This window comes from Chrysemys picta, chromosome 3 (genome assembly GCF_011386835.1).
Source record: "Chrysemys picta bellii isolate R12L10 chromosome 3, ASM1138683v2, whole genome shotgun sequence".
NCBI lineage: Eukaryota > Metazoa > Chordata > Testudines > Emydidae > Chrysemys > Chrysemys picta.
The window spans coordinates 133,634,395-133,649,353 of NC_088793.1; the positions used below are offsets into that span (position 1 = coordinate 133,634,395).

The window sequence follows — 14,959 nt, forward strand, 5'->3', positions numbered from 1 at the left end:
TTCACAAACTATGGCATTTTATTTCAGAGGCCTTTGCTTACATTTGTACAATATATTACATAATTCTCCATTGTCTGCAGAACCTAATATATATTTTATAGCTTTTTTTCTATAAGCTTTTCCTTCAATGTTTGTCAACAAATTTTTACAGTCTTGTACAAATCTGAATACTTTGAAACCATTTTCAATAAAATCAGTTACCGTAAGCACACACTACGAAGACTGAAAACGCTTTTCTTAGAAAAGTCGAAAGTAAAGGATTCTGACACTCTATCATCTACAAACAAAACCTTTTGAAATTACATGTTGTATTGCCAAAAAACAAAGAAAAACATGCCAGCCCCTTTTTCCCCCAGCCAAAAGAAGTACACAGAACTACAATTAAAACAGTAAAACAATCTGTACAATAAAGTACTGTGTATTAACAGTGCCAGGTATTAAATAGCTTGAATGAACACTTCCGCAATATACAAATGTCTTACAAAGATGTATAATTAACAGGAGAGAAGCTTGGGATTCATACAACATAAAATCAATACATGTGAAAACAGTTTTGAGTTGGTTTTGGATTTTGTACAAGGCATTTAAAAAAAATTATGTCTAACACTCAGCTAGCTATTTATATTAAAAACAACTATCCTTTTGTGGCAGTGTTCATATCAGCAACCACAAACTATATTAACACAGCTTTCTCCTTCTTGAAGTCCTCTCTGTTGCAGCTCGTAATAAAATAAGCATTACAAATGAAATATTTGTTGCTTTAAGGGAAAAGAAACATTTACAAGAAAACACAAAAATATAACTGTTATAATCCATTATGAATAAATATACACTTTAAACTGGCTAAATACAATCTTTATACATTGTTTAAGATTTAATACAGTTTGATAGCCATTTTCTTCCTTTTGTCATAATGTATTTTATCAAAATTAAAAAAAATACTGATTCATAGAAAAATGGCAAAGTACAGTAGTTCCATTCCAATTAATGGGTTATTAAAACCCACAGTAACCTATTAGCCTAATTCAAACCTGTAAACATTAGTCAGTCTTTTTAAAAGAGAATCTTCATATTTGGTTATCAGGACTGATGTCAAACATCCTACTAACTGCAGGTTTTGAATTTAATACATGTGCTTGACTTATACAATTAAAGCCACTATGAGGTGACTTAAAAGTTAAAAAACAATTAGTTTGTACAAATGAAAATAGGTTCAATATTTGTCATAAATAAATGGAAAAATATCAAATGTTCCAGCTTTAACAAAATACCAGGGAATAGATGTACAGTAAGCCTTAACACATCAATTAGGCCCATCCAACAACTGTATGCTTACTGTACTGTCTCTACAGGCAGTGAACAGCCTCTCCATTTGCCACAGTGGAAGGCCTTCGAGTCACTAGACGTACAATTCCCAGACAAGTTGGAAACAATTATTGCTTGAGGAAAAGCAGTTTGTTGTACTTTTTCTTCATAAAAGTGCACTTAAGTGCAAAGTTAGCTTGTCAAGAAACAATTTTTAAATACAAAATAGTGCTTGTCTGAATTTTGTGCCACCGTGCAGTATAAAAAAAAGTGGCCCTCAGCAGCCATTAAGTGCAAAGTGCTTTGGCAAGTCCTGCTGTCACCTGCACTCAACTGACATCCCATTTTGGGATGAACTTGACATAGATGGTTCTGCTAAAGTTAACATAACTGCAGCTGTAATGGAACTGGAGGAAGGTGAGGAAGAAGAAGATGATGTAATAGCGGCACCTATGACAAAGAAAAACAAAAAGGTTTAAATAAATGTAATAAAATAAAATAAAAAAAATACTTTGCATGTACATTACCAACCTCAAAGCAGATAATAAACATTAAAGAGACACCATCAACTTAAAATCTAGCTAGTTAAAATAATAAAAAGAATTAAAAGTAGTTTCACCTGCTCTCAAGTGCCCTTGCCAATTTTTGTGATTTTCCCATCATGTTATAACAAGAGGAGTGCAGATAAAAAGCTAATTTTATTTTGTGGCTCTTGTCATATGCCATTAGTGTGAGGTTAACAAAAGGTTCTAACCCTGTCATACAAGAAGGGTCAGTATTCACTGACTCCAACAACTACTACACATTTTTTAATTAATAATTAATTATTTACAATTTCTTCTTGTTGTGTGAAAGACCAAGACAAACAAGGAAACTGACTGTATGGTCCATTATACAGTACTACATTACTATAAATTACTATAAGGTGGGTACACAACTGGTTGAAAAACCATATTCAGGGAGTAGTTATCAATGATTCACTATTATACTGGGAGGATACATCTAGTCGAGTCCTACAGACAGGAGCGCCACCAGCTTTTCCGCCACCCTAGGTGGCGGAAGGTCCCACCGCGGAAATACTGCCGCAGTCGCCACCCCCCAAATCGCAGTGCCCTAGGCGACCGCCTAGGTCGCCTAATGGGTTGCGCCGGCCCTGCCTACAGGGGTCTCTCCTGGGCCTGATACTATTCAATATTTTCATTAATGACTTGGATAATGGAGTGGAGAATGTGCTTATAAAATTTGCAGATGACACCATGGTGGGAGGCATTACAAGCACTTTGGAGGACAGGATTAGAATTCAAAATGACCTTGATAAATTGGAGAACTGATTTGAATCAACAAGATGAAATTCAGTAATGACAAATGCGAAGTACTATACTTAGGAAGGAAAAATCAAATGCACAACTACAAAATGGGGAATAACTCGCTAGGCAGCAGTACTGCTGAAAGGGATCTGGGAGTTATAGTGGATCAAAATTTTAACATGAGATAAGAACATGATGAAGCTGTAAAAAAGGCTAATATCATTCTTGGGTGTATTAAGAGGAAAGTCACATGTAAGACACAGGAGACAATTGTCCCACTCTACTTGGCACTAGGGAGGCCTCAGCTGGAGTACTCTGTCCAGTTTTGGGTGCTATGGTTTAAGAAAGATGTGGACAAACTGGAGAGAGGGGAGCAACAAAAATGATAAAAGGTTTAGAAAAGCTGAGCTATCAAGAAGGTTAAAAAAAAAGGGCATGTTTAGTCTTAAGAAAAGAAGACTTGAGGGGGCACCTGATAGTCTTCAAATATGTTAACGTGTGTACCAAGAAGACTGTAATCAATTGTTCTCCATGTCCACTGAAGGCTGAACAAGAAATAATCCGCTGCAAGGGACATTTAGGTTAAATATTAGGAAAAACTTTCTCACTATAAGGATAGTTAAGATCTGGATTAACTTCCCAGCGGAGGTTATATAATCTCCACCACTGGAGATTTTTAAAAAGACGTCAAACACCTTCTCAGAGATAGTCTAGGTATATTTAGTCCTGCCACAGTGCTGGGGGATGGACAAAATAACCTACCCCTGTTGCTTCCAGCTTTACATTTCTATGACTTCACTGTGCTGTCAAACATACAAAGTGAACGAATGAAGAATAGAGAAAAATACTATTTCTCTCCAATATCTTTCAGCAGTAATAACAGATATTATTTATAACAACAGTAGGTATAACATTTCAGAGAGAAGTGTGACTTAAGATGGTGTTCCTTTGAAGTAGTTCATTAAGTAATGCCTCTGTGGCTAATGGAGAGCTAATATTTTATAATTTATCATGGAATCATGATAAATGATTTTATAGTAAATTATGATACTTATTTGTCAAGAAAATGAAGCTAGTAATATTGAATTTTGCATACATTTATTAGAAAAAGTTAGTTTTATAATTCTTCAAAAAATGTAGATCCTCTTAGAGAATAAAATAGAATACATCCCTCTGAAAATGTTCTTTTCATATGCAGTGCTGTTGACTAAAAACGTTGGATGTCTGAATTGTATTTTTGTGGGATCATTTTTGCTTGAATTTTTGAAGAATTTCTAGATATCTATACAAACATTTTGCTGACAATTTTACAAATGCTATTAACGTGAATACCAGCCCAGGACATTGCATGAATTTGCCATACTTCTCAGATGGCTGCACTGAAATCACGAGAAACAGTGTCATGTGGCATTGTCAAGTAGTTTAAGTGCAAACATTTAGGCTTTGTATTTTAAATGATTATATAAACCTAATATTAAATAGAAATGTTTTCATGAATTTCAGTGAAAACCACTTTGCACTTAAATGTTCCCCTAGTTTTTATAATACAAACACAGCAGTCCTGTGCTAGTATATGAAATAGAAACAGATGAACCTTATTAGATTTTCATTATCTGAACAAGGTGCAAAAGAGTAAGAAAGGCAGGATAAATAATGAAAAGTACATTAGATAACTAAAACTGAAATTAAAAAAACCCAAAACTAATCTGTCATTGCTAAAAAAAAGCCCATTCTGGTAAAGCACGTAAGCAAGTGTTTAACTTTAAGCACATGAGTAATCAGAGTCAATGTGACTTATTTATGTGGTTAAATTTAAGCCCCTGCCTAAATGCTTTGTTGGAGTCGGGCCAAAGATGGAAATTTGTCTTTCAAGACGTATGATTTTTTTAACTTGACAGTATTCTTTAAAAAAAATAGAGGCTGCATTAGTAGTGAAACAAAAGGAACTCGTATCATGGTTTCTATTGTTGGCACCTATTAAAATGACAAACATACTTGTATGGTATGCTGGAAAAACAATTTTTCATGAAGAGTTACCCAACATTTATGGCAACATAAATGTTACACATGTTACAAAGCTCAACCCAAGAAAAACACTCTTTTGGACTTTTAATTTAACTTGTTGGAAATTAACAGGTATATGCATTTGAAGTTTTTGGCAAATATCTAAGGACCAAATTCCTCAGCTACAATGGGTAATCCTACCGCAGGGCTCTAACAGAGGACAGAATTTAACCTCAAGTACTTACTTTCCCGTTCCTTTTTCTTCAAGCGCTTTCTTCTTCGGTCAATGGAAGCTACCTCAGATTTTAAGGACAGGTAGTGTTTCCTGATTTCTTGCAGTTTTTCTTGTAGGATTGTTATGCGCTCTGCACTTGTCAGATTTTCCAGGTCAGCTGTGAGTTAAATAACACCTTAGTTAATTATTAATATAGAATTGATCTTTCCATAAAACTTTCTAGTTGTAAATACTTGGGAGATGTTCAGATCCTACGGGGAGGGTATTGGAAAAGTATCAAGATAGAGGACAAAGCAGCTAAAAATCATAGCAACTTTAGTTGCCATCTATCACCATAGAGAGACAAGGCGGGTAAGGTCATATATTTTATTGGACCAATCACTGTTGGTGAAAGAGAGAAGCTTTCGAGCTACATAGAGCTCTTCTTCAGCTCTGTGTAGCCTGAAAGCTTCTCTCTTTCACCAACAGAAATTGGTTCACTAAAAGATATTATCTCACCCATCTTATGTCTCTAATACCTTGGAACCACATGGCTACAACAGAGCAAACATCTATCAATACAGATTTTCCGCCTCAAACACCATGAGTGGCAGACAGGCAAATATTTTTTTTTGGGGGGGGGGGGGGGGAAACAAACAAGGTTTTTTGTTTTATGCTTATGAAGATAAATAAGAATTTTTCCATGATTAAATATCAAGAACTGAATCCTTAGATGGGCACAAATGGGGTCAAAAATAGTTTAAAGTCTGTGGGCATGAGTCTCAACTCGGGACAAGCAGAGCTCTGACAAAGAGAGTAGCATGGCCATCAGAGAGCCAGACAGTTATGGCTTCATGATTCTGTAGCACAGTCTGTGCTGGCTCCAATGTGAATTAGAGCATACTAGGGGCTGCTCTAAGTGAGGGACCGTACAATAACAGGATCAGTGTAGCATAACAGAGCTCTTCCTCCTTCCCCATCTACTCCCGATATGCCTCTCCTTCCCCTGGCATTTTATGTTGGGATGTTGGTAGGAACAGGCACTGGCTCTGATGGTTTTACTCTCACTGAGAGTTCCCCTCTGCCAGGGAAATTCACAGCTGACCAGTTATGGTTAAAATTCAACTCCTTTGTGCCACCTGAATTGCAAAAAAGAATAGCTCTTACCCTGTGTCTGATGTGCAGGAGGGTAGGGAAGAAGGGAATAAAAAAAACACCCTTATGGGAGCTGTGTGGGAAATCTGCACATCTCATTTGAGCTGACTTGTGAGTGGGGTTTGGGTAGAGCAGGGGCATGATTGGTGGATGAAAGCACAGCACAGAGCCACATAGTTACACACTTCTGAAGGACAACAGAAAGCTATGTCTGCTATTCTCCCATCAGCAGCAAAAGTGGAATGTGACCTTGGTGTGATGAAGGAATTATTTTTAATCATGTTTCTTACAGTAGTGCCCAAGGACCAACCAAGAATGGGGTCCCATTGTGCTAGGCACTATACCAACACAAAGTTGCAATGGATCTTGCTGTAGGGCTTTGAGATGGGTGTGTGGATTCTGTCCTCTCAATTTCTTCACAGTTTCAGCAAGCAAAGTTCCTTTACTCTGGAGCTTTACTCACAGATTTAGGATTGGGCTCCAAGGGTTTAGGGTCAGATCCTCTGATCCTTAAAATGACTGAAGATGGCAAGTGAAGAATTCCCTGTGTGTAGGTGAATTCTCTGCTCTTTTTTTATTCATGAATGTGTGCTTGGGGGAGAGGAGAGGATCATGGAGGGTTTTATGACCAAGACTTAATTATCTGGACTTTTAAAATCAAAGCCGTAACACCTGGCTCTGAATTGTCCAAAGTGACATTCTAACTTAACCAGTGGAGCTCTTGAAATGGATGTAAAAGCCATGCAAAGTTATACAAATGAGACCTCATCATCAAGAAGAGGAAAGTCTTGACAGCCACTTCGGGATGTGCAGGAAAGCAGTGCCTTTCTATAAAGTTGAAGACATGAAGCCTGAGGGATCTGAATTGGAAGCTGATTTAAAGGCTCCTGATTTCCCAGTTCTATTTTTTAGGAACATAAGGGAGGGGAAGGATTGGCAGAAAAGTCAGAAGGGAGTGAGTACAATTTTAAGCTGCCCTTTTCTCCTATCCCCCTTAAGCCCCACTGTGCTTTCAGCAGTCGCTTGTAGCCCAACAGCCACTTCTAGTTCTCACTTTACAACAAAAACCTAAAGTCTGAGTTTACAATAGAAACAGAGCTGAAAATGGCTGTTGGACCACAAACTATTGCTGAAAGGGCAGCTGGACTTATGGAGGACAGGATGAGGGAAAAAGGGTCTTAAATATGTTTGTTACATTAAAGAAGAGGCGTTGAAGCCTTTCCCCGTGTATTTTCTGTTGCCCTCCTTTTTTCCCCAGTGGAAGGATAGTATTGCATTAACTGCCTCCTTCCCAAATTGTTTTCTAAAAAAGGATTATTTAAAAAGAAAGTTAAAATGAAGTCACTCTCTAGTACCAATAAGGCACTGCAGGGTCTGCATTAATCAGCTACTGATTAATTTTTCATGTGGATTAAAGCACATTCACTCCAACTTCATGCCTCACAACACACCAAGTTATCCAAGAACAGCTGACTAATGCACAAAATGGAGAAGTTTACTGCTATAACAGGATATAAATCTGTTCTGGTTCCAGTTTTGCTAAGGTAAAATGGAACACAAAGAAATCTGACTGACTACCAAGTCTGGGAAACTTCTGAGTGATCATCACAGGGGGGAAAAGAAAAAAAGTACACAAGTCAACTTAAACATAAGAAGTATGACATTCACACCAGTACTGGACAGTGTGCACAAAAACCTAAGAATGACTTTAAACCCTATGTGTAAAAAAATAAGTGGTATATAAGGAAGTGCACAGGAGTGGGCTTTCTGCATTTTGATCACAGTAAGTTTCACCCCAAAAGAATTGAAAGTTAATCTTAGAGAAAGATAACTAAATTCAGTAACGTTAGGACTGAAAGTAATTCTGAAAGAAAATACTTTAGTACTTTATTTACTATTTCTTACTTCAGGAACAAACTAGATCTAGTTTAAAAAAAGGCACTTACACATTTGAAAACTCCATTTATAAACTTTAGGCAAACGATTATTCTGTTCCTTGAGATCAGATTCCTTCTCTCCGTTTTTCCCACATTTTCCTGGAGATTGTGTTCTTGCAGGTGATTTGGTATGGTGAGACTTCATTCCAGTGGAAACTGATTTTGCTGGCTGAGACTTGGTCATACTTTCACCAGCAGAAAGTTCTTCACTATCACTGCTGTTTGCTGAAGAAATACAAAAATACACAATATAGGTTTATTTTATTAATCAAATCACTAACTCCTCAAGTGCTGGTTCCAAATATCAGAAAAGGGGTTATACCTCTTTTTCAATATAGAAAGGGTAAAATGCATCCCCTGTGAAGAGAGGGAGGTACAGAGTGGGCAGTAGGATTTGAATTGCAACCCCATGTGTTGCCTATACAGGTGGTGCTTGCTTATTTTTATATAGAAATATTGATTTGTAAGTAGGCCCAAAAATCTAAGTTTGAAAATAGTCAAGTGAGGCCTGGTAAAATATGAATAAAATGAATCAAGACAATTTAGAAGCAAGCTGAAGATAAGTTAGGACAACCCCAGGTCACATGGCAAATATGTTTGGTCCTAGCTGGTTTCTACAAGTGTTTTAAATAGTGTTAATGTTTTGGAAAATGCTATTTATATTAATAGATATTGCTATGGCATTTATGCAGATATTAATTATGGTAAAAAAGTAAATGTAATGTTAATTAATTAAGGAGCATTATTATAACTGATTATAAAAAGGATAGCACGCTAATTTTAGATTAGGTACACACATCCACCACCAAGGTACCGTTAGAGAAAGGATTATGCCCATTCTTGTCATTTAGGTATTGAGCACCCCATAATGCATCATTTCCTCTTCGAATGTGAGTATAAATGCAGTATAGATTATATTGTAATGCAGGGCTGGGCAAACTTTTTGGCCCAAGGGCCACATCTGGAGGGGAAATTGCATGCAGGGCCCTGAATGTAGGGCTGGGGCAGGGGTTTGGGGTGCAGGAGGGAGTGGGTGCAGTGTGCAGGAAGGGGCTCACGGCAAGGAGTTGGGGCAGAGGAGGGGGGCGGGGTGTACGAGGGGACTCAGGACAGGGGGTTGGGGTGCAGGAGGGGATGCGGAGTGCGGAAAGGGACTCAGGGCAGGGGGTTGGGGTGGGACTCAGGGCAGGGGGTTGGGATGCTGGCAGGGGGCTCAGGGCAGGGAGTGTGGGATATAGGAGGAGTTCAGGGTGCGGGCTCTGGCCTGGCGCCGCTTACCTGGAGCAGCTCCAAGGTGGCAGCGGCGCACACCAGGGCCAGGGCAGGCTCGCTCCCTGCCTGCCTGCCCTGGCCCCGTGCTGCTCCTGGAAGCAGCCAGCACCACGTCCCTGCGGCTCCGGGGGAAGGGGAGCAGAGGGCTCCGTGCGCTGCCCTTGCCTGTGGGTACCTTCTCTGACGCTCCCATTGGCTGCGGTTCCCCATTCCCAGACAATGGTAGCTGTGGGGGGCGGTGCCTGCAGGCGAGGGCAGCGCACGGAGCCCTCTGCTCCCCTTCCCCCGGAGCCGCAGGGACGTGGTGCCAGCTGCTTCTGGGAGTGGCGCCACAGGGGTGGCAATCCTGCGGGCTGGATCCAAAGTCCTGATGGTCCAGATCCGGCCCGCAGGCCGTACTTTGCCCACCCCTGTTGTAATGCCTGTTTGCTTAAATATTTTATATTAAATAAAGTTTTTAATTTTATCACTTACTGAATCATTCACAGTCCTCCACTAAATTAAATTATCTGTAACCGTCCTTCAGGTTCAAACCATAAAGAATTCAGTTTGGCTTTATTTGTTATTTTTAAATTATTAAGGGGGAACATATAAATCTAAGGTTACACATGACCTGCCCTTAAGGTAAGTAAATGGGTAGGTAGTGGGTTATGTGTGAAAAAATAAAAGTCAAACTTCTGCCGCTGAAAGTCCTGCACAAAAACTGACTACTTGGGACTTGTGTAGGGAAGAGTGAACTTCACCTCAGAATTGTTCAGGTTACATCACAAACTAAATAGTTTAGAGTACATTCAGTAAAGATGTAGCCTCCATTAGAGGATAATGCAGAGCAAATGTCTAGTTCAATAGTGCAGGCAGGAAAATGATCTACATATTCATTAATTAAAATCTACTTATGAGGACATCCTGATGTTACCTCTTAATTTTTTATTTGGTTTACTTTAAAAGTCAGATGTACTTGTGAAGTGTTCCAATATGCAGCAAATAGTTTAGGTGGATGAATACAGGTCCTGTGTAATTACAGGTGGTGGTACTGTGCAAATAATAATACCACCTCTAAATTATGTGAAATTGTGTGAAAACTGATCTTGCATAGTATGTAAGTTCACTTTGCATAGAGTTCCTATTCCCCTCCTTAAAATGTATGTATTTCCACACCCCAAAATATTTCCTTTCCTTTCCTCTTTGACAAAAACAGGCCCTGTAAAGTGCCACATGCTTACAAGTCCCACTGAATTCAATGGGACCTGAAGGCTTTGAGCACCTTATAGGATCAGTCTGAGAAACAGCATAGCAAGAAATTTTAAATACTCTTGCACTCAGCGAAAACAGCTTCATCATTTTAACATTTATTATGAATTCTCTACTTAGCACATTTTTCTAAAATGTTATCTTTATATAAACACTTCCTTCACTTGTCATTCAAATACAAGATGTTCTCTAAGTCTAGGTTTCATTTTGCACCAAGTTGCTATACTTACTAGTTTTGCTCTTCTTTTTGTTGTTCACCACTGATGTTTTGTGGCTTCTTTTCTGCTTTTTTGAGGAACCGCCTCCTCCCTGAGCATCTTTAAGTCTTTTTTGACCTGTACAGACTCCAATTTTAACAAATCGTTAAATTCTTGGTGAAAACACTATACAACTTTGTATTTTAGGTGTTAAGGCATATCTGTCTATATTAAAGCCTCAGGCAGATCCTCTGAGATTTAAGTTTACAGACAATCGTGATTTTTCTTCTCAGCTGCCATTAGCAGGGATTTAATTATTTTATGTGTAAACAACAGTAATTGATACTGGGGGTGGGTGGGAAGCAGACAAAGTTTGCTAATAAAAGAGAAAATGTGTTAGATGTTTGCAAGTAACTAATAGGTCATATGATTCAATACAATTTTTCCTGACACACATGGACATTTTGGTGTTCAGGTACTGCAAATTAAACAGGAATTTGTTCAGATGACAAATTTATCAAGATTCATTAAAAGTGAAAGAATCAGAAAAGACCTCCACTTCTCTTTGATGATAATACAGATTTTAAAAAAACAACAGTATCAACAACGTTATCAGAGGGTCCTGTGGGACCTTTAAGACTAACAGAAGTACTGGAGCATAAGCTTTCGTGGGTGAATGCCCACTTCATCAGACGCAAGTAATGGAAATTTCCAGAAGCAGGTATAAATCAGTATGGAGATAATGGTGTCAAATTTGCAAATGAACTGGAGCTCAGCAGTTTCTCTTTGGAGTCTGGTCCTGAAGTTTTTTCGCTGTAAGATGGCTACCTTTACATCTGCTATTGTGTGGCCAGGGAGGTTGAAGTGTTCTCCTACAGGTTTTTGTAAGTTGCCATTCCTGATATCTGACACAAGTCCAATACTTCTGTTAGTCTTAAAGGTGCCACAGGACCCTCTGTTGCTTTTTACAGATTCAGACTAGCACGGCTACCCCTCTGTTACTTAACATTATCAGAGTGCATTCATAGAACATGTAAGGCACCAATCAACAGTATCGGGGTTGGGGTTTTTTTTGGGTTGTTTTTTTTTTTTTTTCAGATGAGATGGGGTAAGTATGAACTCTAAAATTTAGGAACCCCTCTGGCTGGTGAATCAGAAGCATCCAGCAATACCATAATAAAGTAAGATCCCACCATCCTGTGAATAAAGTCCATTAACATATGTCAACCATACTCTTGTTCTTTTATAGTTCAAAAAAAAAAACACCTAGAAACTCTTCATCAGTGTAATTAGATGTGGACAGCATGTTACAGCTTAATTCCAAGAAAAAAAAATAAAGCCATTATGCATTAAACCTGCTTGAATGGTTTTCTGTGGAAATGAAAGTGTTTTGAAGTCTAGCAGACAATTCTGAAGTACCAAGAGCCTTTCATTCTGCCTTTTCCCCACCTTTCTGCTTCTCAGATTTAAAAAGTGAAAGAACTCCTGGTATTTATGGCCATAGGGAATAAAATTAGAAGAGGAAGGGAAAACTGAAATATATTCTAGGACCTCTGGTTTAAAAAAAATAAATCCAATTGGAACTGTACAAGACTCAGAAACTGCCTAATTTACAGATACCATAGGCTCCTGTAGCAAAATAATTTTAAAATTAAGATACTACAGACTCAATCCTGTTTTTAAACATATGCACCTTGAATTTTACAAATGGAGAAGCATGATCACAGAAATTGGAGAGGCGCTTAGAACAGAATATATAAAAAAAGTGATAATGTGTGACCGATATTACAAAACAAAACAGAACTTGAAAGGGAAAGGAGTCATCCTTGATTTCACACAGTATACTTTTTATACATAGTACCTGGAAGCTGAACAGCAAGTTTTCAACCTACCCATTATTAAGTGTGAGAGGGTTGTATAGACTTACTTTATCACAAGCTCCAAAAATCAATTTCTTTCTCTAATCCTAATTATTCTCTTGCAAGAAGCATAACAAGAGCAGAACTAAAGAGGATACAATGCTCTGAGAGCAGCCGATTGAGAAAACTTTCAGTTAAGCATTTTTCTCGTAAAGGTAGTTGCAAATTGCTAAGATGAAAAAAACATTATATTGCAATTTCAGAATCCTGTTCATATCTCTGTAATTGTTTTCTTTAGCTTATTAATTTTAATGCATATTATAGTAATTATGCTTATCTATGGGAGAAAATATGGCACACTTGAACGGTTAAGTTGCATATTTTACAGAAAGCAATAAAAACAAAACTTCTGAATGTGAATTTTTGTGAGTGTCCTTAAAAACAAATGTGTTCCTTTTAGTCCATGTTTCAAAAGGCAGCCATGTAAACTAAAAAATATTTGGTAGACTATAATAAAAATGACTGAACTAATATATAGTTAATTAATTTAACAAAATAGCTTTAGGACCCAACCTTGCAAATACTTATACATGTACACAAGTGCTAGCAGGATTGGGCCTTTTCTTTCCCCTCCTCCACTATGGAGTCCTAGTAGGGATTTACATTTTTGCAGGTTGAATTTGAAAATGAAAACCCATTTTTTAGTTATGTCAGTGAAAAAATTCCAGCCTCTATTTTTAAGACTTAAAAGTGGCATTAAAAATTCTGAATTACTTCCACAGCAGACCTTGTATGATAAGTTTAAGCCTACAGAAATGGCCTTCTACTGATTTGTTGATATTTGAAAATGGCAGTCTAATATGGAAAAGCTCCTAAATATCTATAGGATCACAAATACAACATAAAAGTATCTAAGTCTTCAGGGAGTATGAATAACAATTGTGAATTCTGATGTTCCTTGAAAATGTATTCTATTAATAAAATTGTGGTCAAGGTGGATTGTTTTAAGTTATAAATATGAATAACGATTCTTCAGTTTGCGGCCTAAGAGAGCAGCAAATTCCTTTACAAAACTCACGCAAGTTAGTCAGACCTTAAAAATCAGTTTGAGATGGTTGCCTGAGGAACAATCCTGGACAGCTGGTTGTTCCAAACCATGAACACACAGAAAATACAAATGTTAATGAGAAACTGTACATTGCATATTCAAACACAGTATAATAAAAGGTATCCAGACAATTTATGACACACAGACATCAAGTGTACAATGCTTTACAGTTTGGTCTGGGGTTCTGGTGCAATCTCCAGGATACAACTTATGTTGTATTTGTGATTTTTAAAATATTAGACTGCTGACTAAAAGGACAAGAAACACTTCCTGAAGGAGTGTCAAATATTTACTGATTGATTACAGGCCTTTCTATTGTACTATTTTCATAGTTTTAAAAAGGCACAGCAGGCTATTGCTTCCTCTAAGAGTGTCAAACTGCGAAGAGCTACAAAAGGATCTCTCAAAACTGGGTGACTGGGCAACAGAATGGCAGATGAAATTTAATGTTGATAAATGCAAAGTAATGCACGTTAGAAAGCATAATCCCAACTATTCATATAAAATGATGGGGTCTAAATTAGCTGTTACCACTCAAGAAAGAGATCTTGGAGTCATTGTGGATAGTTCTCTGAAAACATCCACTCAATGTGCAGCGGCAGTCAAAAAAGCGAACAGAATGCTGGGAATAATTAAGAAAGGGATAGATAATAGGACAGAAAATATCATGTTGCCTCTATATAAATCCATGGTATGCTCACATCTTGAATACGTGCAAATGTGGTCGCTCCATCTCAAAAAAGATATATATTGGAATTGGAAAAGGTTCAGAAAAGGGCAAAAAAATTATTAAGGATATGGAACGGCTTCCGTATGAGGAGAGATTAATAAGACTGGGATTTTCAGCTTGGAAAAGAGACGGCTAAGGGGAGCTATGATTGAGGTCTATAAAATCATGACTGGTATAGAGAAAGTAGATAAGGAAGTGTTGTTTACTACTTCTCATAACACAAGAACTAGGGATCACCCAAAGAAATTAATAGTCAGCAGGTTTAAAACAAATAAAAGGAAGTATTTCTTCACACAATGCACAGTCAACCTGTGGAACTCTTTGTCAGAGGATGTTGTGAAGGCCAAGACCATAACAGGGTTCAAAAAAAGAACTAGATAAATTCATGGAGGATAGGTCCATCAATGGCTATTAGCCAGGATGGGGAGGAATGGTGTTCCTAGCCTCTCTTTGCCAGAAGCTGGGAATGAGCAACAGGGGATGGATCACTTGATGATTACCTGTTCTGTTCATTCCCTCTGGGGCACCTGGCATTGGCCACTGTCAGAAGACAGGACTGGGCTAGATAGACCTTTGGTCTGACCCAGTAGGGCCATTCTTGTGTTCTTAAACCAATCTCC

The 14,959-nt window shown here is 38.0% G+C and overlaps 1 protein-coding gene across 11 annotated transcripts in view; it reads right to left on the bottom strand.

The window, feature by feature from the left end:
• The window catches only part of ARID4B (AT-rich interaction domain 4B), a 152,606-nt gene continuing 137,647 nt past the window's right edge, over nt 1–14,959 (bottom strand). For 8 of the 11 annotated variants that reach the window (XM_005291197.5, XM_005291198.5, XM_065590518.1 and 5 more), the window contains 4 exons: nt 10,676–10,789; nt 7,932–8,147; nt 4,862–5,008; nt 1–1,755 (listed from right to left, as the gene is read on the bottom strand). In XM_005291197.5, the coding sequence (XP_005291254.1) occupies nt 1,625–1,755; nt 4,862–5,008; nt 7,932–8,147; nt 10,676–10,789 (608 nt within the window). In that variant the 3' untranslated portion in view covers nt 1–1,624. Of the gene's footprint in view, nt 1,756–4,861; nt 5,009–6,749; nt 6,887–7,931; nt 8,148–10,675; nt 10,790–14,959 lie in introns of all 11 variants that reach the window. The other 3 variants (XR_010600177.1, XR_010600176.1, XM_065590513.1) reach the window with 3 other exon arrangements.